General features: G+C 42.8%; 1 protein-coding gene across 1 annotated transcript; it reads right to left on the reverse strand.

Annotated features, from left to right (window-relative positions):
• Positions 1-3,221: 3,221 nt before the first annotated feature.
• On the reverse strand, positions 3,222-24,540 carry LOC137544785 (uncharacterized). Its single transcript, XM_068265874.1, has 6 exons — positions 24,513-24,540; positions 15,363-15,517; positions 9,068-9,202; positions 7,148-7,276; positions 6,802-6,879; positions 3,222-3,345 (listed from the first exon to the last, which is right to left on the reverse strand). Exons 1-6 carry the CDS (start codon positions 24,538-24,540, stop codon positions 3,262-3,264), a joined length of 609 nt encoding a protein of 202 aa, XP_068121975.1. The 3' UTR covers positions 3,222-3,261.
• Positions 24,541-25,849: the final 1,309 nt, after the last annotated feature.

Consider the following 25,849-nt stretch of genomic DNA (forward strand, 5'->3'; position numbering starts at 1 on the left):
TTATGGCTCATTTTACTCAGGATTCAGGAATAAACGTACTTCTTATTTGTATATGTTTGCACATATTTAAAATTTTTCACCATAGTGCCCCTTCAAAGACAAGAGATGAGCTTAGTGAATTGTGGCCAATGCTTCCGTCACATTCCATAACTACCAGCCTGCCACACAAGGCCTGCTGATCACTGCGAAGAACTTCATTAACAATCAGAGTTTCCACTGACACAATTATGCCAACACTTCTTCCTGATGCCGAGATGAAGACTCGCTATGTAGGGGATGCCTGAAAATCCTCGGAATCCATCACTGACTGAGATGCTCAGTGAAGCGTGTCATTGTAATTTTGTGGGTGCCTAAGGAAAATGACAATACAGAATAACGATGTGATATTTCACAATGCGAAGTCGTCATGGACTGTAACAGAAACTCATGACTAAAAATATATATTTATATTCGCAGATTCATGAGGACTGTCATGTTTGGTAGCATTTAAGTGATCACGATGATTGAAACAGAGTCTTGTAATTATGTCGACAGAAGCTGAGGAGCAGAGATGTCACAGAAATTGGAAGATATAAAAAATATATTTACTGAACATTACAATATAAATACCACTCTCAAGGTGAGCATACATCAGGCGACTTGGCGGCCGATCGACCATCCAATTCGATTATTATAATCCAATTGGATGAAAATCGGTGCCGCCAAGTGCATACTCGACTGACAAAGCGACCAATTTCGGGACGGAAATTGGTCGCACGGTTGATGGCGTATGTCGCAAGATGTTGGGCCGAAGTTGGTTGGTCGGGTGTGTGGCGGCACGGCGGCGATTTCCAGAATGACCGACGAGACGATGAAACCCCCGCTGCTACCGTCGCTATGTATAAATGTGCCCGGTGTGTGCATTCATAGTTACCTGTCATGTAGCAGCCTCCGCGCGGTGTCCGTAACCTCCGAGCGGCTCTCCTCCATGCTACTGCCGCATAGCGTCTGACGTCGGCGTATAGCATCTGAGGTCAGACACTATGCGCCAGTGGCGAGTACGGAGAGCCGCCTGGAGGATTACGGACACCGCGCGGAGGCTGCTACAGGACAGGTAATGTATAATGTATACACCGGGCACATTATACATTGGGGGCAGCGGCGGTGCGGACTCAGCCGATTGAATTGTATGTGTAGTATAGCTAAGAATAGAATATTAGTAGCCAAGAAAAGTCTCATATTGTTTTGCAGTACAGGTAGAGTTAAGAAACGTCAGTTGTTCTCTATGCCCAAGAGCTTCTCTGAGCTCTTTGACAAACTGGATCTGTTTTCTGCAGCACTTATACAACCAATAAACAGTAAGAGACAGTTTGGGATATGTTTTTAGTGCAGGAAAGATCAAAGGGCTGTTATTTCTGTTTTGTTTTATAGCTTAAAGGGAAGGTTCAGGGACCGTTGAAAAAAAAATAAAAATCCGCATCCACTTACCTGGGGCTTCCTCCAGCCCGTGGCAGGCAGGAGGTGCCCTCGGCGCCGCACCGCAGGCTCCCGGTGGTCCCCGGTGGCCGACCCGACCTGGCCAGGCCGGCGGCCAGGTCGGGCTTCTTCTGCATTCCAAAATGCGCCTCACGGCGGCGCGCTGACGTCATCGGACGTCCTCCGGGCTGTACTGCGCAGGCTCAGAACTACTGAGCCTGCGCAGTACAGCCCGGAGGACGTCCGATGACGTCAGCGCGCCGCCGTGAGGCGCATTTTGGAACGCAGAAGAAGCCCGACCTGGCCGCCGGCCTGGCCAGGTCAGGTCAGCCACCGGAGACCACCGGGAGCCTGCGGAGCGGCGCCGAGGGCACCTCCTGCCTGCCACGGGCTGGAGGAAGCCCCAGGTAAGTGGATGCGGATTTTTATTTTTTTTCAACGGTCCCTGAACCTTCCCTTTAAAAGACAGAGGCCCATATGCAATTCATTTTTTTCTACTGAGCTTTCTCCTAGGAGATAATCTTTCGTCTATTTAAAATAACTTTCTAGCACTTTTCAACTGGAAAAGTAAAAAAAGTAAGTGAAATAGTACTATCAAATATATTTTGTTGGTGGGGAGAAAAAGAGAGGGGGGGGGGGGGGGGGGATCACTTGCGTGCTGGAATGTGCGGCCCTGCAGCAAGCCCTTAAAGCTGCAGTGGCTAATTTATTGACCAACTGGATAAAACTGCGGTCCTCAAGTGGTTAAAAGACATTTTATTGACAAGTTTAAAAAAATCACCTGGGAGAAAACTTAGAAAAATTGCATTGCATATAGCCAAGAATGTGGTTTTAAAACTACAACTGTGACAGTCTAAGGCCCGGAACCCACTAAAAAGCGCAAATCGATATCGCAATCGCTAGCGATTTGTGATAGCGTTTTGCAATCGATTTTGGGAGCATTTTCCTGCTCCTATGCAATACATTGGAATGAAAACACTCCCTAAAATGCTGCAGGTCCTGCGATTTCCTTAATCGCAATCGCTCTAGTGGAATCTGTCCCATCCATTGACATTGGCAGAGCGTTTAGGGAAATTGCTAGCGATTGAAAGCACTCCCTAAACGCTCAAAAAAATGCTCTAGTGGGTTTCAGGCCTTATGCAATGTTATAAAAAAAAAGCTATATAACTGAAAATAAATATATGAGACTCTTTTCTTTGCTGCTAATGTTCTTTTCATCATTATCCGTATTACACAAATGGTTCATTATAGCAAAAAAAAATTTTTTACCTCAGGTTTGCTTCAAAGCAAACCTGTGAGATATTATGGTGAAAAATTTAGATATTTACCTGTTCACCTTGCCGTGGGACCCGGAAGCTCGTGACCGTTCTTCCATATGAGAACATGCACAACCGCACTGCGCAGGCTCACGCCTGGGACGTAGTTGGGGGTCGCTGCTCAAGCTTGGTGGAAAAAGCTAAACCCATTCAAGTCCGTGTTAGAAAACGGGCCATGGACTTCGGGGGAACATAGCCCTGGAACGGACTTTAAGGGGGTCCTAGCCCTGTAACGAACTTTGGGGGGGGGGGGGGGGAGTCCTAGCCCTGGAACGGTGAGGAGGAGGGGCACAGGGGAACCCACTTGATTATCCAGAGACTTCCCTCTACTTAGATAAGTTCCCATAAGGACCATAGTGCATGTAATATTGTGGTGCGAAAGGCCTCTTCCATATATCAATAATGACAGGTCCTCTTGAAAGCAGAACATAACAAGTCTGAATCGGCACGCCAGTTTAATGATTGGTTTATTCAGTGCACTGTACACATTCTAGAGGAAACTGAGGAGGCCAGTCGGGGTTGTCTCGGCTGAGAATCTGTGTGCACACGTCTTCCGCGGTTGCTTGAAGTGTACCTGAAGGCAAAAAAGCAGAAAGCGTTAAATACTCACCTTAGACTGGGCCAGTCTCTCAATTCCCATGCACACCTCAGACCTAGGTCTTCTTATATGCACAGAAAGTCCGTGGTGAGCTAGCCAGACTCATTGTGCCTCTGCAGCGTGGTGTAACATATAGCGGCAGGCCACACAGTTACAAAAGGTTGGCCTGTCACCACATGAAGTCTAATAGACACCTGTGTTAAATTTCAGGAAATTGGACACCCAAAGGGTTATTTGTGTGCTCGATGTAGCTAGTAGCTGATCGGCTTTCGGTTGTGTCTGGGCCCTGTATTTTTAGGCAATTACCAGGGAAAGGGGGGGGTTAGGGTTAGGCACTGAAAGTGAAACCGTAACCAATGATTTAACTTCATCTCAATCAGCAGCTGATACCTCCTTTCCCACGAGAAATCTTTACTTTTTCTCAAACGGATCATCAGAGGGCTCTGTATGGCTGATATTGTGGTGAAACCCCTCCCACGGTGTGATGTCAGCACTAAGGTGCTGACATCACACTGTGGGAACCTTGTTGCATTGTGGGAAATAAGAGCTGTTTCCAACTGCCAAAAATGCATCATCTCCTTCCACAGACATCACCTGCCAGAAGTAAAGATGTCGCCATGTGATAATAACCAGAATGTAAGTCAGGGAGAGGAAAGATTTTAGAATGGGCAAACACTGACTAAATAATTCATAAATAATTATTGTAAAAATGTAGTACTTTTTTTTCATTACGTTATTCAGTTCCTCTTTAACCTCTTTGGTGGTCATCCTGAGCTAGGGGGCGAAAACGGCAGCTCAGAGCGGTAATCCCAACCTGTGCTCGGGGTAGCCGCCAGACGTGTATGCAGAGCAATGTGCGCAGCGGGTGTTTCAACATACCTCCCGGGGGATACCGACGCCAGCCGCCATACTGCTTCCCACTCCTCCGAGGCTCTGCTTCCCCCTGGTGAGATCGCCGGCTGTCGTCATGACAACAGCTGGCAATCTCACTTTAGGGTTGCAGCGCCACCCGGAGGACAGAGGGAAAACTGCAGCGCTGGAGCCAGGGAGGTGAGTTGAGTGCTGGGCTGATGCAGATCTCCCTGGCAGCATGATTTTTTCCAGGTTTTAGGGTCTGAAAGGGTGCAAACAAATTTCACCGCTTTTAGACCCTAAAATCTGGAAATAATCATAACGCCAAGGGGGTTAAGGAGTGGAGGTTAGAGTTAGGCATTAGGTAGGGTGTCTTCTTTATAGGCCCAGGGGGATAAAGGTGAGGTGCCTAAAGGGGGGTTTGAATTAGACATTAGTTGGGGTTGTTATGGTTAGGTGCCTACAGTAGGGGTGAGAGTTAGACAGTAGGAAAGGGAGGTTAGGCACAGGGGGAATGCTTCCTATTCAGACATTAGCATGCCATCTGAATTGCTTGCCAGTGCGATTCTGGACGGCATGCTGCAGTTTTCTGTAGCACGCATCTGAATCCCTACAGCTTCGCATTAGCATTGGTGCCCCATGCGATTCAGAAATGGAGGCGGCACCTAAAAGCAATAGGCCCTTAAAGTGTACCAGAGCTGAAATAAGTAAAAAACATGTATACATACCTGGGGCTTCCTCCAGCCTCATCCGCTCGGATCGCTCCCGATTGCTTTGTGAATGATCCAGGAATTCACATCAAGACTGGTGAGACTGTTCCGTGTCCAGCGGAGGCGTTACAGTGATAAACTTGCAGATCCAATGGCCGAGTCTATCCGCAACTGCAGAGGCACAATGTGTCTGGCTAGCTCACCACAGACTTTCTGTGCATGCACAAAGACCTAGGTCTGATGTGCGCATGGGAGAGTCAGTACGGCTAGTACGGCTAGTGATTTGAAAAAAATTCCACCTAGGTGAGGAAGACCCAGAGCCGGGACAAGGTCCTCCAGCACCCAAGGCTGAGACACCAAAGTGCGCCCCTCCATCCCTCCACCCCAGCTGTCACACACTGATTGCTATTACCCGCCTAACACCTTAATCTAGTTATCTGGCTGCAGTCACTGCCATGTAACCCCTTTTTTTATTTTCCTCTGCTTCAAACACAATAGGGGAATAATAGCTGAGTGAGTTGTGCGCCCCCTCCTACACTGCACCCCGAGGCTGGAGCTTCTCTCGCCTCTGCCTCAGCCCTGCCCTGGGAAGACCCTTCTAGAAAGGGGGTGGTGGTAGGGAGTCTGGGACTGTGGTGGGGTTAGTTTGAGTACAGCCTTGATTTTGTTTACATGAGTGGCAGTAGCTGCCCTTTGCTTGCGGTCCATTATTAAATACAATGAAGGCATAAGGGGCAGAGGTGGCACAGAGGCACACAGGACAGGCACAGTGGGGCAAAAGTGGCACAGAGAGGGACACTGAAGGCACTGGGGATGGAAAGAGGCACAAGGGGACAGACAGGGCCTGCGCTACCATCGAGTCAAAGAGGGAAATCCCTCCAGGGCCCATGAGCACTGCAGGGGCCCCAAGTCTCCCTGATTTGTGCCCTCTGGGGCCCCTGATCGGATTTGTCAAAATAGCAACTTGCTTATCCCGGCGCACTGCTCCATCCATGGCTGCCTCTTGTTATTGCGTAATGACTGGTCACGGAGAAGAAGCAGACAGCGGAGAAGAAGACAGGAAGCATGGATGGAGCAGCGCGCCGGAATAGGTGAGTTGCTATTCTGACACAAACAGTGCAGTGGCCCCAGGGGACACAGTAAAGTTGAAGGGGGAGATCTGGGGGGGGGGGGGGGGTGGCAGCTGGCTTAGGTGCCCTGGGGGGTGAATATGCTGGGGGAGGGGGCAGGGGGGGCTCCCAGGTTGCTTCATTGCGGCTTGAACCGGCCCTGGGGACACAGGTGGCACAGAGGGATGCAGTGGAGGCCCGGTTTGTATATATTCTCAATTTAGACATATTTAGACATAAATTAATTGTTCCAATGCTTCCGAGGTCTGTGATTGGGCTAAAATTACAGAATTGCAGTAAGGCCCAGTTCACAATAGCAGTTTTTTCACGGAACTGGCCATACGGATCCGGCCATCAGGATCAGGTAAAAACTGTCACACTGTGTGCTGTAAATTGACAGTTTTCTATTTGTTCCTATGTAGTTGCAAAACCTTCCATTTCTGGTCCGCTGGGCACAACGGGCCGGGAAATTAGGTCCTGCTGCATTTTTTTTGTCCATTGAGCGGAACGGACAACGGATCCGTACAAGCAGGTGGATGTGAATGGATCCATTGGTTTAATATTGGATCCGTTCGCATACCGGTCCGTTTGTACAGTATGCGTTCCGCTTCCGTTCCGCTCAGCGCTAATGTAAACTGGGCCTAAATCGGATTTCTGCAGAAATCCGATTTTCATTTCCCAATTTCCGACCTTCGATCAGAAATGCGGAAATCCGAGTAAGCATCCCTATTCCACTACTGAATGTATTTGCGTATTCTCACCATCATCAAATGAGAAAAGTCTGAGGCCAGTTTGTCCGCTGTCTCATCTTCAGCAGAAACTTCACGGATTGTTGGAAGCTGTAGAGAGAAATGAATGAAATTAGCTTTATCTCTCCTGCAAAATTTCCAATAGATATCATACTGCAGCAAAATAAATCAGCAGGGCTGCCAGGAAACTGGTATTGTTTAAAAGGAAATAAATATGGCAACCTCCATATACTTCTCATTTCAGTTGTCCTTTAAAGTACAATAATAAACAGAGCTGAACTGAAATTAAAGGGTTTTTCTAAACAATAGTGGAATTATGCTGCTGGAAATACAGTAGGGTTCCATTCGCAAAGATCACCTTGTTAAACCAAAATCTCATGGAAGTCTTTCTTGTTCTAACTGGGCATCTAGCCTTGTAGACTGGCCGTGGTGGAAGGTCATCACTTAGTCCAGTGACATCCAAAGGGGTGGCATTGTTCGGATGGACCTAATAAGAAAAAGAAAATGCTGATAAGGTGTACTCGAGGCAACATGTGACATGATGAGATAAACATGTGTATGTACAGTACAAGAAATAATAACCAGGCTGTTTTACTTGTTTTATTTTGCTGCCTGAAAGAGTTAATTTTCAGGCATGCAAGTGACAGCTTCTGTCTTGTCTTGTCGTTACCTTGTCGGGAATATAGTAAACCTCACTGATAAGCAAATTACAGCCATAAAAGTTTTCTAGGCAGAATACAATTTCTGAGAGCAAAAGGTGGGGGGTGTAGAAAAAGGTCAATATTTCAATATTTCATGTATTTCACCTTAGGGACTGAACTTTTTTTAATATGTATGTCAAGAGGGTGTATTACTGTTAATTTTAAAAATATGGGCTTCCAATGAACCTTTATTTCCAAATAAAATATTTGCGCCATACACTGTACTAAGGGAATATTTTAAACTCTCTGTTAAAAAATCAAGATCCTTCACCCTTCGATATTTGAAAACGGATCCGTTGACTGGATTGGGCTATGTGTACAGGTTGTAAAATTGTTCTAACGTCACAGGAAGCAAGGAGGACTATCGCTCGGAGGAAAGTTTGAAGTTCAAGCGAGAGAGCTGCAGCGGGAACGGGACGCCGTCACCGCAGCAGGAGGAACACCGCTGGGTATTGAACCCGATAGGCGTATTTACAACTTGGATAACGTGAGTGCGCATTCAGCGCAGGGCACCTTTTTATGTGTTAAAGATTTTATGCTATGTTCGATTTTATTGTTTTTTATGAGGCATTGGATTAAAACCTATGGAATTCAACTATCACTGAGTCGTTGGCTGATATACCTGAGCTCTAGACCCACCTGGATTTGAGGTGGTGTGGATCTGGTGAGCGTGTAATTCTTAAGGGGATTTCGTGGATTTTTGCACCTGCAGTGGAGCACAAGTGGAGCACTTTGGCACTTTGGGTGTTTAAGATACGTTGCTATTATAACAGTAATACACTATGTGCAGTTTGTTTAATTTTACAGGTGGCACGTTATAAGAAGAGGAGCGCTGTCTCATTAAAATAATATATGAATATTTTAAACGTTGCAATAGCCGGGACAAATGGGCAAATAAAATTTTAATTATGGGAGCATGTACAATTTAAAACTATAATGGCCGAAAACTGAGAAATAATTTTATTTTATTTTTTATTTCTTATTTTTCCCGTTTAAAATGCATTTAGAATAAAATGATTCTTAGCAAAATGTACCCCCTAAAGAATGACTGATCGGTGTTGAAAAAAAACAAGATATAGATGGTTTTCTTGTGATAGGTAGTAATAAAGTTATAGGAGAAAGAATGGGAGGAGCTCTGAAAGGTGAAAATTACTTGAGGACAGAAGGGAAAAAACCCTCTGTAGTGAAGTGGTTAAGTAAGTGTGCTGCTGTTTGAGAAAACAGCAGTTTTTCTACATATTGGAACAGAAATCTGAACATATCTCTCGGTAGCCCAGGCAATGGAGAGCCACAATGGACAACATATTTTACACGTTGCAGGGCTACATATACAGTATGCAGAGCAACATGAAAAGCCACACTCAAGATACTTTCCATATGGTCCTTCAACAAACACATTTATTGTCTGTTCTTGTCATTTTCTAAACTGCCCTGATGAATGTCATCTGGAATCTGATAAGTGCTCAGTCTGAGCAACACAGACAGGTCTTTTCCCTGCTGATACTGGAGGTTATGCATAGGCCACTCCTTTCACATAGTGTACAAATAAACTCTTATATCACATCTGAAAGGATCACCTTTTTTTCTGGGTCACTGGAGGAAATGTTCCCATTGGCTCGGGATTTCTCCTCCTCTTCAGGTTCTTCCACTGACAGTGGTTTAAGGTCCTTAGCGGGGTCCATATCACTCATTGTGACTCTGTTGGGGCAGAGCTGAAAAAGAGAATTTGGTAAAACAGGCTGCAACAATTAATGGAAGCAGGAAACTTGGGTGCCCGCGGCAAATGGACAATGTGGGTGCTGCCATACGCGCTAATGCAAATATTAGCTATTGGGCGCAAAAAGAAGACATTTGGGTGTCTGATAATAAATATCGTTTTGAAAATTAGAAAGTTCTAGTTTTTTACATTTTTATTGTTTTGAGGACATTAGAAAGTTATAGTGTTTTAAATATTTTTCGTTTTTGAAAATTATCGTTTTGAAATGTATTGTTTTGAAAACTAGAGGGCTCGAAGGTTTTTTTTTTAGGGTTAGGCATCAGGAAGGGGGGTTTTAGGGTTGGACATCAGGAAGGGGGTGTTAAAGAGTTAGTTATAAGGAAGTGGGGGTTTAGGGTTAGGCGTCAGAAAGGGGGGGTTTAGGGTTAGGCATCAGGAAGGGGGGTTTTAGGGCATTAGGAAGGGGCGTTAAAGGGTTAGTTATCAGGAAGTGGGGGTTTAGGGTTAGGCATCAGGAAGGGGGATTATAGGGTTAGGCGTCAGGAAGGGGGTAGTTAGGGATAGGTGTCAGGAAGGTGGGTTTTAGGGCTAGGCATCAGGAAGGGGGGTTTTAGGGCTAGGCATCAGGAAGGGGGGTTTTAGGGCTAGGCATCAGGAAGGGGGGTTTTAGGGTTAGCCGTCAGGAAGAAGGGGTTTTAGGGTTAGTTGTCAGGAAGAGAGGTTTTAGGGTTAGGTGTCAGGAAGGGGGGTTTTAGGGTTAGGTGTCAGGAAGGGGGTTTTAGGGTTAGGTGTCAGGAAGGGGGTTTTTAGGGTTAGGTGTCAGGAAGAGGGGTTTTAGAGTTAGGCGTCAGGAAGGGGGGTTTTAGGGTTAGGCGACAGGAAGGAGGGTTTTAGGGTTAGGTATTATTGTTACCGGATTATTAGGTGTCAGGAAGGGAGGTTTTAGGGATAGGTGTCAGGAAGGGGGGGGGGGTAGGGATAGGTGCCAGGAAGGGGGGTTTTAGGGTTAGGCATCACGAAGGGGGGTTTTAGGGTTAGGCATCAGGAAGGGGGGTTTTAGGGTTAGGCGTCAGGAAGGGGGGTTTTACGGTTAGGCATCAGGAAGGAGGGTTTTAGGGTTAGGTGTCAGGAAAGGAGGTTTTAGGGATAGGTGTCAGGAAGGGGAGGGGGGGTAGGGATATGTGTCAGGAAGGGCAGGGCCGGCGCTACCATTAAGGCAAAGGAGGCAGCTGCCCCAGGGCCCCAGAGCTTGTAGGGACCCCCAGTGGCTACAAGAGGAAAAAAATTTTTTTCAAATCGGCCTTATAGTTTTTGAGAAAATCGATTTTAAAGTTTCAAAGGAAAAAAAACACATTTAAAAACCTGCCGACTTTAATAGTTAATAGCAAATCCAACTTAAATGCTAGAAACCCTAAATTTGCAGGATATGGTAAGGAGATCATTAGGAATAAGAGGAAAAAACAATTTTTCAAAAAGACCTTATAGTTTTTGAGAAAATCGATTTTAAAGTTTAGAAGGAAAAAAGTATACTTTTAAATGCTGTAAATGTCACTTTTAGTAGCAAACCTAACGGTAGTGTAATTTTGCATGCATCAAACGAAAGCGCAATAAATTTCCTGACGGGGTTTCCAGGGGGTCTATACACAGCCGCAGTGCTTTGGCCAGGGATCGCTATACAGCCGCAATATGGCTGTATGAAGATCCCTGGCATTTTTTCCTATTTTCCCAAATTTTTTTTCTGTTTAGAGTGTGGGAATTAAAAAAAAAAAAATTATGTGGGGTCCCCACTCCTGAAACTTTTTAACCCCTTGTCCCCCATGCAGGCTGGGATAGCCAGAATGTGGAGCTCTGACCGATTGGGACTTCACACCCTGACTATACCAGCTGCAAAAAAGGTCCCCTAATGCCGATTTTTGTTCCGGGGTATATATTGGGGGGGCCCCCCAGGTTTATTTTGCCCTGGGGCCCCATTGTTGCTTAAACCGGCCCTGAGGAAGGGGGGGGGGGTTAGGGTTAGGCGTTGGAGGGGGGAGGATTCTGTGTGAGAGTACAGTTAGGTTTAGTTATAGTAAAATATCGGTAAAGTGTTTTACTATCCTCATTACCACTGTAAATATTTTTTTCGGTTTAATCTGCTGCCCAATTCACAATGGTATTTATCATTTAGACTTATATCTGCTTCACCCGACACCCATTTCTCCTCACGCCCCTATTTCATGCATGCCAAATGACCATACATCTGCTGAGAATCAAAACAGAAAGACTGCCGAAAATGACCCTGGTTCTCAGACACCCATATATGATGCGCTGGGACCTCTGTGCTCTTTGCTTTGGGGTTGCCTCACTTCCAGATTAAAAACAGAGAGGAGTCCTATTCATTTGGGCGGCGGCGGATGAAACAGAGCTGTGAGAAAAACACCAATCAGCTGCTCACTGAACAAACTCAGATCCAGCCCTGAGGGACTATGGGCCTGATCCAATTCACTTTTTCTCCTGGGAGATATTTTCACCCCTTATCAATAAAATACCTTTTAAGCTATCAACATGTAAAGAAAAACTCTTAACAGTGTTCCACCTACTGTATTTGTTGGTACTTTTTTTAATTGTAGAGTAAAAAGATATTTAAAAAAAGAAGATTAAATGTATCTCCTAAGAGAAAACTTGGGAGAAAAAGTATATTGGATCGGGCTCTATGAGGGCCAATTTCCACTTCCGTTTCCGAATTGAATGCGCCACTCAGGCTGCTGTGAAGCCGCAGCTGAATTCCTATAGCTGTACTACGGAAAACTTCAGCATGTCATCCAGAATCGTACGTTAAGCATTTCAGACGGCGTGCGATATCGGACTGCATGCATGGCAGTGTTTCCCTGTGAGGGGAAAAGCTGCATATTCTGCACTGGTGGGAACAGGGCCCTGAGCAGGGCCGGATTTGTACTCTTTACCACCCAAGGCCAACGTCACCAGCCGCCCCTCTCCAGTATAGGTAGCCAGATGACCTTCTTCCAGTATAGGTAGCCTGATGACCCCTCCCCTCTTCCCTCCAGTATAGGTAGCCTGATGACCACTCCCCTCTTCCCTCCAGTACAGGTAGCCTGATGACTCCCTTAATCCTTCCCTTTCCCACTCCCCCTCTTTCAGTACAGCTCGCCTCCGCACCCCAGCAGCCATCAGCATCACTCACTTCTCTGCTCGTCTCCAGTGCAGAAGCTTCCTCTTCCCCTCTGTCTCCAATGCTGTCCAAGTCCATAGCCGCCCTCCAAAACGCCAACGTGCACTGAGAGAAAGGTGGCTGCTACACAGGTGGCTGGCAGCAGGGAGATCATGCGCTCACCTGATCTCCCTTCATTGCAGCATTTGCAAGCTTGAAAATGCTGCAACATTTTAGCCTGCTGCTTTGGTGCCCTTGTTCATGTGGTGCCCTAGGCCATGGCCTAGGTGACCTTGGTCTAAATCTGGCCCTGGCCTTGAGGAAAATGAGAACACAGGAAATCGAAAAAAAAAAATGCCCATTTATTTACCTGTTGCTTCTTCCAACCCCCTAAAGTCTTTCCAGTCCCCCGCCGTCATCCAGCACATCGTCAGTTTTTCGAGTGTCCCCCTCCAACCAGACCCGGATTTAACTCGTCGGAGCCCATAGGCACAGATTTCCTGGCACATTAGACCTTGCCCTTCATGAACCTACAACCCCCCACCAAACTGCTGGCTGTCCCAGCTGTCACTTCTCTCCTACTTCCCTTGCCCATCATAGGTAACTACAGGTGCCCCTTAGTATTAGGTAGCCAAAAGTACTCTCAATATTAAGTAGCTAGAGGTGCCCCTGACTGAAGGGAGGTCTCATCAGTGGAATGCAGAGAGCCGGGTGAGTAGCTTCTCCTTCACACTCTCATCAAGACTCTGCATAGGGAGGGAGGGAGCACTTGAGGATGGGAGTGAGCCATCTTTCCATTATCAGGCGCCTGTAGGCCCGTGCCTACAGTGCCTTATGGTAAATCCGGCCCTCCCTCCAATGCTAGCCCAGTGCTGTGCACCTCTTTTAACACGTTCCCCTGGCCAGGAGCACTCTACTCAGTAAGCAAATATTGTTACCGCGCATGGGCAGAGCACTCCTGGCCTCGGGGCCACAATGGCCAGGTGATTCGTTAGTCGGCCAAGTTACGGAGGGGGACAGCAGAGGAACGGCTGAGCGCGGAATGACAGCGAGGAAGCTGAAGGACTTCAGGGACAGGAAAAATCCCCAGGTAAGTGAATGGGCATTTTCTTCCCCTTTAACTTCACTACAAGTAGTGGGTAGCAGGGCAGTTTCTGGCCTTTTTTTGGTACCTTAGTCAAAACCCAATACTCAGTGTCACCTCCTCCCCGTTGCTACTAAGACATTACACAATCCTAACTTAATTTGTCTTCCAATATATATACCAAATTAGTATTCAGATCTATACTAGAGGTGTTGAGATAATCAACCAATAATCAACCTAAAACAGTAATTGCTAATCATCAAGGCACTATTGTTATGCTAATCAGGGACTGGCTACATAATTATCATGATGATTATTACTTGTGTAAGGTTTTTGCACTTATTCCACAGTTACCGTCTCATGTCTGCAGTCATGTGATCAACAGTTTAAGGATTTTATCGAATCAAATTAAAATCAGTGTCGCTGACTCAGTCCTGACTCAGACAGGAAGTGACTACAGTGTGACCCTCACTGATAAGAAAGTCCAACTATAAAACACTTTCCTAGCGGACAATGGCTTCTGAGAGCAGGAAAGAGATAAAAAGGGAAAATATTCCATATATTTTAGCTCTGGCATACTTTAATGAATGTGTCATTGAGCAAAAACAATAAAACAGTTAAAACTTAAAAAGTAGATTTAAACATAAAATAAAACTCTGGAATATCTTAAAAAGTCATTTTTAGGAGAAAGAAGATAGATACACTCGTTTGTTTCATTAGTTTATTTTCACTTCGGGGGTCCTTTAAGTGTTTTTAATTGCTTATTGTTATTAAAGTGAACCAGAGATGGCATCATAGGGTATATTTATACTTCCCTGGGGCTGCCTCCAGCTCCACAAGGTGCAGGGGTCTCTCTCTTCCTCTCTAGCCGCTCTGTTCTCTTGTAATAGCTCCAGGTATTCCAGCCGGCAGTGGTCTTATGCGTATCCGTGGACTGGCCACGTGCACCCCCTCCGTTGCTCCGCAGCCGGGAGCGTTCTGTGCCTGTGCTGTAGTACTGCGCATGCAGGGCTGGGCTGCGCATGCGCAGGAGCGCATGATTGGCCACAACTGGCCGGATTACTGGGAGCTATTATAAACGAATAGAGGGGTTGGAGAGGACACACGTCATGGGGCTGGAGAAAGCCCCGGGTAAGTATAAATATACCCTATGCTGCCATCTCAGGTACCCTTTAAACTCTTGTGGCATGAATAAGTACAATATTGTTAATATACATAGTGGTGATGTCAATTGGACCTTTTTTTCCCTTTTTTGGACTTTTTTCTTTGCATATTGTCAGGGAAGGCCCTTGCACACTCTATATTGTGTGGTTGGTGCCGATCACCCCCTTTCTTTCTGTGTAAACAGGAGTCGGCGTTAGTCAAGTTTAGGGCACTCAACAGGTAACATAGGGAACAGATCACTAATCCCAGCACCCTCTACAGCACGAAGCATTGTGATTGGCTGAATAGTGTGGGCGTAGTTTACTACAACCTATTTGACACCTAGTAGTTTGAGAGGGTGCCATCCACCCAATCACATTAGTGGAATTACCCTATGAGCTTTCCTGCTGGGTCCCCTAAACTAAACTAGCACACACAGGAGTCCCTCAATATTGTCTCCATAGATCTGGCATGCAGGATCCTTAGCAACAATGCCCAAGCCAACCCCAAGTGAGTCATTCTCCTCCTTCCCCTGCCTGACAGAAGCAGCTCCAACATGCACTGCGCTGTCATTCTAACTTTCTTCTCCATAGCAACAGACAAGACAAGACTAGTCTAGCCTCTAGACTAGGGGCATCTGTACAACACTAAGCCTTAAACTTTCACCCGAGGAAGGGAGCCCTAATCCCTAATCAAGCGTTTGTACCTTACTTTATATCATCAGTTGTGTGATATATTCTGCTGCAGTGCACGAGGTAGGTAGAAAAAAAAATCACTTACCCTAGTTGATAACATTTTTGATGCTACCAAACAGGCTTTAGGCCTTTTCCCATACGTCGTCAGCTTCAAATGTTCAGTTTCAACTGTCCAAATCTGTTGTGCAATAACTGTAATGCCATGTGCCGACCAATCAGCCTTCAGTGCAATAATGAACTCTGGACTCAGTAAAAAATGAACGTGGATTATTTTAAACTATTTTATTGAATTTTAGCAAAACAATGAATATCTATTTTCTGCAACTTTTAGTATTTTCCTGGCGTGCATGAAAAAAGGGCGCCGTGAAAAAAGGGCCCAGCTGGATAACGAAATGGCATCGGTGGATAACGAAATCTGAAAACGATAAACATCATTGTCAGACTTGGTGAACGAGAAATACCGTTGGAAAAACAGATGGGAAATAATAACGAAAAGATATTAACGTTAAAGAGGAACTGTCACGAAAATCTTAAAATTTAAAACACATACAAATAAGAAGTACATTTCTCCCAGAGTAAAATGAGCCATAAATTACGTTTCTCCTATGTTGCTGTCACTTGCAGTAAGTAGTAGAAATGTGACATTACCGACAGATTTTGGACTAGCCCATCTTCTCATAGGGGGGTTCTTAGGATTTTCTTTATTTTTAAAAGCACTTAGTAAATGGCAGTTGCTCCGTCCAACTGTCAAAATAGTGTACAGTGAGCAGGGAGGCTGGCTAGCATTTTTATGTAAATCTTTTTCAGGGAATGTCTTTATAAAGAATAAATGCCATGCTGAGAATTCCCTATGAAGAGATGAACTAGTCCAAAACCTGTCGGTAGTGTCAGATTCCTACTACTTATTGTAAGTGACAGGAACATAGGAGAGATGTAATTCATGGCTCAATGTACTTCTTATTTGTATGTGTTTTAAATTTTAAGATTTTCGCGACGCTTCCTCTTTAACAATATTTATCACAGCATCTTTTTTCTGCTTTTTTTTTCGCCGTATTAACGATAATTGGATTAGAGTCTATGGTGGCGTCATTTTCGTCCACCCTCAGCCGGCGCCCTTTTTTCCTGGTACCATTTTCCTGTGTTCCTCTTTAGTAATAGTGTATCTGGATTGGAGAATGCCGACCCTCTTTTCATACTTGTCACTTTCCTGGCACAAAATGATGGAAAACAGGCAGATCTGAATTAGTTGCTACATGGACCAATTATTGACAAATGTGGACAAGTGAACCAAATGGGGAGTCTCAACGGTAAGGTACCCATACATCTAGTGACTTGGCGGCCGATCACTGTGCAGGCGCAATCGTAGTCACCCATGCGCAGTACAGCTGCACTCATACACGGTGGGGAACGTGGCCATCCAGACAACTCTAGTTGGATATGTTCGAGAGGTTGCAGGGATCATTGGTGGGGTCATGGAGGGAATGGGAAGGCTCTGGGTTGATGGGGTTCATCTTACACTGCACAGGTGCAATCACATCCGCAGTACAGCTGCATGGTGGGGAATGTGGCCATGAGAACATATGTGATTGCTTTATGTGATTGCTGCTGCTATTGTTACCTTTCTTTTTTTAAAGGGACCCAGAGCAGTGCTAGAATTTAAAACATTACACTTACCTGGGGCTTTTTCCAGCCCACTATAGGCGGCGAGGTCCCCCGGTGTCCTCCTGGCTCTTGGCCTCTCCGTATGCCTCCACTGGCCCCAATTACTGACGACACCCGGGCCGGGTGACAAGTCTGCGCACTTACGCGGAAAACGGCGCATGCGCAGACCTGTCATGCCGGCTGCCGTGATGACGCGAAGCAGCCGGCGTGATGATGACAAATGTCAGGAACCAGGAAGAGCCGGCCTGGGTGTCGCCGGTAACGGGGGCCGGCGGAGGCATACGGAGAGCGGCCAGGAGGACACCGGGGGACCTCACCGCCTACGGTGGGCTGATAAAAAGTCCTAGGTAAGTGCAATCCTTTAATTTCTGGCACTGCTCGGGGTCTCTTTAATTAATTAAAAAAAAACACAACATTTTAAAAAATGTTTAATCACCCAGCTTCCCCCCCCCCCTAAATTGGCCCTAACGTAGTGTTAAATACACTAACACTACACATACATAGACATATGCCTATGCAATTAGATTGTGAACCCCTCCGTGGGACAGTTAAGGCCGGTTCAAACGGACACTTGGGGGTGATTACCGCTAAACCCCACACAGACCTGCCCCTTCCTTCAACACCTTCAAGCAAGCCCTCAAACACACTTCTTTAAATTGGCCTACCCTTCAATCACCCATTCAGCTGAGCACTTTTTCCACAGCCCTACCTTTTGTGCCTCTCCCCCTGCCTTTAGATTGTAAGACTTTGGCAGGGTCTTCCTCCCCTCTTGATCTTGCAACCCCGACTATGACACCCTTCCCATGGACTAAGTTGGACTTGAATTGCTGGGTCTCTGTTAAATTGTGTGATCATGCATCTTATACCCTGTTTGCATGTATAACCTTGTGTTGTATAACTGTGTGCTACTGGGTGCTGTCTGTCACCCCTTGTTTACATTGCTATAGGCAGCACTGAAGGCACACTGGCTCACCTACTAACCCCTGTGTTTCCTTCCCTGTTGTTTCCTCCCCACTACCCTCTAGATTGTAAGCTTGCAAGGGCAGGGGCCTCCTCCTATTGTTTCTTATACTGCTGTAATTTTAACATATGCACATGTACCAACTACATATCAACTATGTATGTATCTGTATTTATTCTATTCAATGTCATGACTGTACAGTGTCCTGTATTTCTTATGTATATTTGTTCCCCATTATTTGTTTGTACTATGTACAGCGCTACGGAAGATGTTGGCACTACATAAATTAAAAAAAATAAATAAAAAAAAGAATAATTGTATGTATTTATTGTCCAGTGCTGCGTAATATGTTGGAGCTTTATAAATACAATAAATAATAATAATAATAATAATGTACCCAAGCTAAGGGACAAAAAGCTGATCTGCTAAGATTTTTCTGCCCTCTGATGTATTTATACATGTTAATCAGGTCACCTCTCCCCCAGTTTATCCAACCATACTTGTTAAGTGAGACCTTCCATCCCTCTGATTAATTTAGTTGCCCATCTTTGTACCCATTCCAAAAGGTCAATGTCCTTTCTTTATTGTGGTGCCCCAAACTGTATCCCATACTCAAGATGTGGCCTCACAAGTGATTTATACCGAGGGAGAATTATACTAGCATCTTGAGATATTATTTCCCATTGTATGCATCCCAGAATTTAATTTGCTTTAGCTACTGCTGCTTGACATTGTATACAGTTACTTAATTTGTTATCCACCAGTATTCCTAAGTCCTCATGTTTTCAGCTGTATGCCATTAATTTTATACGTAGCTCTACCATTGGTACATCTAAGGTGCATGACTTTACATTTATCATTAAATTCCATCTGCCATGTGCCTGCCCATATGGCCATGTTGCTAATATCCTGGTGTAATACGTCACTACCGATCTTAGTGTTGATAAATCGCCATCATTTTGTATCATCTACAAAGATGGGTAAATTACTTAGATTGTAAGCCTTTGGCAGGGTCCTCCCTTCCCTAGTGTATTCTACCTAATTGTGTGCTCCCTTCCTATGACCGCCTTGTACTTGTCTTACTGGGCCTACCTAACCAGCCTTGCCAAGTATAGCTTTGTCCTATGTTGTATAACCTTGGTACGTCTGTCATTCTTTGTATGATTGAATGTATTTATTGTCTAACGCTGCGTAATATGTTGGCGCTTTATAAATACAATAAATAATATAACAAAATAATTACTCTGTATTACATCTACTAATGAGTAAATAAATACATTGGAATGAAATGGACCTAGTACTGACCCTTGCGGGACTCCACTGCTAACGGTCTCCCACTTTGAGCATGTTCATCACCACTCTTTGATATATATATATATATACTGTGTATATATCTATATCTATCTATCTATCTATCTATCTATATATATATACACTCACCTAAAGGATTATTAGGAACACCATACTAATACGGTGTTTGAACCCCTTTCACCTTCAGAACTGCCCTAATTCTACGTGGCATTGATTCAGCAAGATGCTGAAAGCATTTTTTAGAAATGTTGGCCCATATTGATAGGATAGCATCTTGCAGTTGATGGAGATTTGTGGGATGCACAACCAGGGCACGGAGCTCCCGTTCCATCACATCCCAAAGATGCTCCATTGGGTTGAGATCTGGTGACTGGGGGGCCATTTTAGTACAGTGAACTAATTGTCATGGTCAAGAAACCAATCTGAAATGATTTGAGCTTTGTGACATGGTGCATTACCATGCTTGAAGTAGCCATCAGAGGATGGAAACATGGTGGTCATGAAGGGATGGACATGAAACAATGCTCAGGTAGCCCGTGGCATTTAAACCATGCCCAATTGGCACTAAGGGGCCTAAAGTGTGCCAAGAAAACATCCTCCACACCATTACACCACCACCACCACCACCAGCCTGCACAGTGGTAACAAGGCATAGTGGATCCATGTTCTCATTGTGTTTACGCCAAATTCTGACTCTATCGAGACTCATCAGATCAGGCAACATTTTTCCATTCTTCAACTGTCCAATTTTGGTGAGCTCGGGCAAATTGTAGCCTCTTTTTCCTATTTGTAGTGGAGATGAGTGGTACCCAGTGGGGTCTTCTGCTGTTGTAGCCCATCTTCATCAAGGTTGTGCATGTTATGCCTTCACAAAGGCTTTGCTGCATACCTCGGTTGTAACGAGTGGTTATTTCAGTCAATATTGCTCTTCTATCAGCTTGAATCAGTCGGCCCATTCTCCTCTGACCTCTAGCATCAACAAGGCATTTTTGCCCACAGGACTGCCACATACTGGATGTTTTTCCCTTTTTACACCATTCTTTGTAAACCCTAGAAATGGTTGTGCGTGAAAATCCCAGTGACTGAGCAGATTGTGAAATACTCAGACCGTCTGGCACCAACAACCATGCCACGGTCAAAATGGCTTAAATCATCATTCTTTCCCATTCTGACATTCAGTTTGGAGTTCAGGAGATTGTCTTGACCAGGACCACACCCCTAAATGCATTGAAGCAACTGCCATGTGATTGGTTGATTAGGTAACTGCATTGACGAGAAATTAAACAGGTGTTCCTAATAATCTTTTAGGTAAATGAATACATATATATATATATATTTGGTAGCTAGTGAAAGGTAAGGTGTTTTTAATTTCCTTTTTTCCCATTTAGTTGACTCTTAGGCTTTTGGTTTAGTTTCCACTAGACTGCTTATAAAAACTGGCATTTTGCATGGTAGAGTAGGACTCACCAGATCGGGGACACTTTGGCGCAGTTGGTGAGCTTAAGCACGTTAAAGCGTAACCAAGAGCCCCTGTCACTGTTTTCCTGTTATGTGCTGCAGCCCCTCTGTAATTATATATATACACACACACGCACGCACGCACGCACGCACGCACGCACACACACACACACACACACACACACACACGCACACACACACACTTCCTACACAAATCCATTTCCCCAAATCCATAATTAAATAAATAGCAAAAACTAGATTTTATTACATATTTTTAATAATGTTCAAAAAAGTACCTGACACGATACACACAAGTGGAACATGAAATCAACGGGGGGAAAAACAAGCATTGTATTTAAATATTCTTCTTTCAAAATAAATTACAATTTTGTACAATTACAAAGCTAAATAAAGAAGTAATTTTTTTTTACATATTATGAAAAAATTATTCTCATCATCATTGAACATCAAAATAAAACAATACATTCTCTATATTATGTTAGAAGCAGCAGCAACATAAAAAACAAATATTCACATGTTTATAAATATTTTTATTTGTTAATGCATTAGTTATTTGCAAATAAATGACAAGCACTTAGAGTCCACAAATATGTTGTAGAGTTGGCACCATGTATCTAGACATACAGTATAAATGGGAGATGTCATTTATATATCCACTGGGATTCTAACTTTTTTTTTTTTACAAGGTACAGTTGATATGTTTATGTTTGGAAGATTAGTTACCCACTTAGCATGTATCAAAACTGCATACAGACAACACTGACATTTTTTTATACACACTGGTCTATCTGAAGTAAAACTTTTTGTTTTTGTTTGTTTTTTTTGTTTTTATTTTAGATGAGATTTTTACAGTACAATTTATGACTATGGGAGGAATTTGGAAATTGATATGTTCGACAGATCAATAGGCAGATGCTAAATACTGATACTAATGCAATACCAATCAAGCAGACACATTCATCAGATTAATTAGATTAGCATATGGAGTGATTACATCGACAGTTAAAGAGAATCTGTACTCTAAAATTCTTACAATAAAAAGCATACCATTCTATTCATTATGTTCTCCTGGGCCCCTCTGTGCTGTTTCTGCCACTCTGCAATCCTGGCTTGTAATTGCCAGTTTTAGGCAGTGTTTACAAACAAAAGACATGGCATGTGATAGGCTGAGAGAAGCTCAGTCTGTAACTCATACAGAGCCTGCAGGGGGCGTGGAGATGGTGTGTATAGCTTCTATCCTATTACAAGCAGACCGGCAAATTCCTGCCTGAGTGCCTGAGCACGACAAAGCCGTCAGAGGAAAGATTAGATTAGATAACAGAGATAATACAGCCACTGTGCAACTAGGAAAGGCTGCAGTAAGACAGACCACATTATAACACGTATAGGAACTTATAGGATAGAAGAAATAAGGCTGAAAATGTTGTTACAGAGTCTCTTTAAGGTACGACAATGCATATCACAGTAGTTTTAAGTGTTAAAGTGTGCATCATTTGTCTCCTTTACTTCAACATGCCTTTCTTTATATTTATACTTCTTTCTGCTACTATTTGGCACAAAAAGGTTATCTATCTATTTATTTTACTTTAACGTGTTCATAGAAATTTATGCCACCCTGGCAATGTAATAAGTGCATTCTAAATCAGTGACTGGGCAATTTTTATGACTAATAAAATTGTTTTAATATTTATATGGAGTCATTTATAAATGTTTACATAATAAAGTCTGTTTTATTTTTAGACATAACCTGAAAATATTTCACCAAAATACCCCAAAAATTAATAAATGAACTAAAGGGATGTTGATAATTTAGCTTGATATTCGCTGAATACATATTAAGTTTCCTTAGTAATTGGCAAGTTGGTACAACATTTGAAGGGATGTATAGTGATATATTATTTAGTTTATTTATTATTAAAATAGGTTATTATAATGTATTTTCTATATTTCTGTTGCATGAGTTTAAATTAGCCTCCACAAATAAGCATTTATAGAACTCCCTTTTCATCATTTGGCAGTTAATGTAACCTATTCTTTTTGTAGTATTTAACACACCGACACATACATATTTTACCATGTAAAAATGTCCAGTTTTGGACCTTCATCTGCTGGTTTGACTGGCAAATTTATATTTAGGATACATACTATGGTCCAGTGTATTGCTGCAGGCCCTTTCACTGCAGTAGTAAAGCAAAACACTTTTCTTCTTTCAATGCTTGCCAGTGAAATCAGCACTGATCCTTCAATTCCTAATCTAAATAATAAAAAAATAATATAGTACTAAGCTCAAGAAAACACATTTTAATGACACTGTACATTCCCTTTAAGGTGAGACACCAATTAGCTTTCCAATAATACTGTAAATCTTCATGATCAGGATTTTTAATTCTTAAAATTAGTATCTGGGACCCGCTGCAGGTGGTATTTAAAAAATAAATTATATATATATATATATATATATATATATATATATATATATATATATATATATATATATATATACATACATATATACATATATACCTAATTGTCTAATAAGGGATTAAAGTTAAAATATTTCAATGTTCATGGTGTTCATGAAAAATTGTGCCTTAACTATCTTGCTCTGATAATATAGGACTCAAAGGAGGATCTATAGTCTACAAAAAAAAACATTTTTATGTACAGTAACTCAGGAAGCATAGTGGATAGCATGGATAGCACCGTTAGCTAATACAAGTAGGACAATGAATTATTAGTCAGGTATGCCACAAAACAAATTTGTGCTTATATCAGTTCTTAGTATATTACAGATATCATTTTCAGAATACTAAAATAAACCAGCACAAAATAAATTTAAAAAATATTAAGACAATTCAGCAAAATACTTAACAAGGCTATTTTTTATTTATAGTTTTTGTTTATTATGAAATGTAGACTTTACATTTTGAATTTAGAAGTCTATAATAATGTTCTATTTCAAGACTATCGATTTTACATTTTGATTTGTAATATCTCTGGTGAAGTAAAGTGTCTTGCTGTATATTCTGTATTTAATATAATTATAAATATATAAGAACCTAAAGAGGCAATTCATTCTATATAATTTATGTTAACACTTTAATTCAAGAATTCCAATACATTTATAGAGACTGAAGATCCAAAACCATGACACGGCTAAAGTGAGGCCAAAACACAAATAATATAATCTTGAAAAAAAATCACAACTAATAAAATATTCCTAATCCCTAATGATTGTATAGATAGAGTTTCACATAGCTGGTGTAAAATAAATGCCAATATATGCCTATAATTAAACCATTTGTGTTTTTAATGTATATCTTTATTAAAAAAGAATATAAAAGTGATCTAAATAAATAATATAGAAAACAATAAAAGAAAAAAAAGTCAACTCTCTATTCTTTTTCTCCATTTATAAATTCATATTTGTCTAAATTTTTTACACAAAATACTATATCAGAGACTAAAATACCCAGTTATGACTTGATTTTTTTTACCTGACTACAGCAAATGTTTAGTATTTTTGAGATTTTGTATTTACCACATTTTTTGTATATAGAAAACTTAACATAATCTCAAACTAGATAAAAGTCATTTTAAAAAGACTTACTTAAATAGACCTATCATTAAAATACCATTTCACTTGAATCAGCGAGGCATACTTCAGAGTGGTGGAACCCTTGCTTGCTGATTGCAAGAGTATCTGTCTATTAACTGTATCTCAGATCTCTTTTTAGAGTTCTTTTAAGGTCAACCAGATTCTTCTAAAGAGAAATAAAAGGTTATCTCTCTTCTGTCTGTTGCCCCTAAAGGATTCCTTACCTGGGATGCTGGAATTGGCATCTGACATGTGCCTGTGATCCAGATCAATGCCAGTTAATTACTATGTCATGGCATGTCAATGGTGCTATTCGTAGAATTGTCTCCTGAAATGATTCTGGCAGCCTAGGTTTGCTTTGAATTTAAAAAGACAGCTAAACCACCAAACTTTTGCTAAACTTTACCGCATATGTGGAAATCTTAGTGAATTTGGAAAACAAAAGTCTAGGTTACCGAATGCGGTATTTTACCAATCTAATTTTTGGGGCACAGCCTTAGTGAATTGAAACCAATCCGTCAGCCAAAATGATCCTTTTAACTTGTCTACCTGTAGATGGCAAATCAACGCAACCTTTGCCGAATCTTACCATATCCTAACATAGACTTTTGAAATATTATAGTAAATTTGTTTTTGTGGCATTACAGAAGCATGCACCCACCCACAGCTAGAATTTATACTTAAAGGATACGTCCAGGCACAATTTTTTTTTTAAAATCCACTCACCTGGGGCTTCCTCCAGCCCCTGGCAGCCGTCCTGTGCCCTCGCCACAGCTCCGGTGGCTCCTGGTCTTCTCCGCTGCAGAAGCTGACCTCACCAGGTCGGCTTCTTGTGGGCTCCACCGCGCGGGTCATGTGGTCGGGCAGACGTCATCAGGATGGTACTGCGCAGGCACAGTAGTTCTGCGCCTATGCAGTTCCGTCATGATGATGTTGGCCCGACCACGTGACCCACGCGGTGGAGCCCGCAAGAAGCCAACCCAGAAGCCGACCAGGCGAGGTCAGTTTCTGCAGTGGAGAAGACCGGGAACCACAGGAGCTGCGCCGAGGGCACAGGATGGCTGCCAGAGGCTAGAGGAAGCCCCAGGTGAGTGGATTTTTTTTTTCTGCCTGGACGTATCCTTTAAAAATTTGGAAAAATCCTTTGGAAAATTTAAAAATGTAAAATGCTGTGTATGCAAATGTATAAAATATACATTTCTAGAATAAAATGCACTAAAAAAAATAAATAAATAAATTCTACACTCCTCTCCCAGTAGGTACCAAAAATCTGGCAGATCTGACAGGTTTGGACTTGTCCATCTCCATGAGGCTCAACATAATGGACACAGTGTGAGAGGGCCCTAAAGGAAATGCTGAGACTCTATTATGAGGAGATGGACTAGTCTAAAACCAGTAAGAGCAGTCAGATTTTTTATTTCCTACTGTAAGCTATTGCAAAATAGGAGACCAGTTATAGAACATTTTACTATTATAGAAATGTGCTTCTGTATAAGTATGTATACACATGGATTTTACATTTTACAATTTTTCATGATAGTGGTCCTTTAAAGGGACCACA

The sequence above is a fragment of the Hyperolius riggenbachi genome, chromosome 2, assembly GCF_040937935.1.
Source record: "Hyperolius riggenbachi isolate aHypRig1 chromosome 2, aHypRig1.pri, whole genome shotgun sequence".
In the NCBI taxonomy this organism is placed as follows: Eukaryota; Metazoa; Chordata; class Amphibia; order Anura; family Hyperoliidae; genus Hyperolius; species Hyperolius riggenbachi.

Excerpts from the sequence above, each read along its gene's own strand:
- LOC137544785 (XM_068265874.1), bottom strand. The coding sequence starts at position 24,540 with ATGTCAGATGCCAATTCCAGCATCCCAG. Across the intron at positions 9,203-15,362 it reads CAAAAATGTTATCAACTAGG|CTCTGCCCCAACAGAGTCAC; the intron begins GTAAGTGATTTT and ends TCTCTTTTTCAG. Across the intron at positions 3,346-6,801 it reads ACTTTTCTCATTTGATGATG|GTACACTTCAAGCAACCGCG; the intron begins GTGAGAATACGC and ends TTTTGCCTTCAG.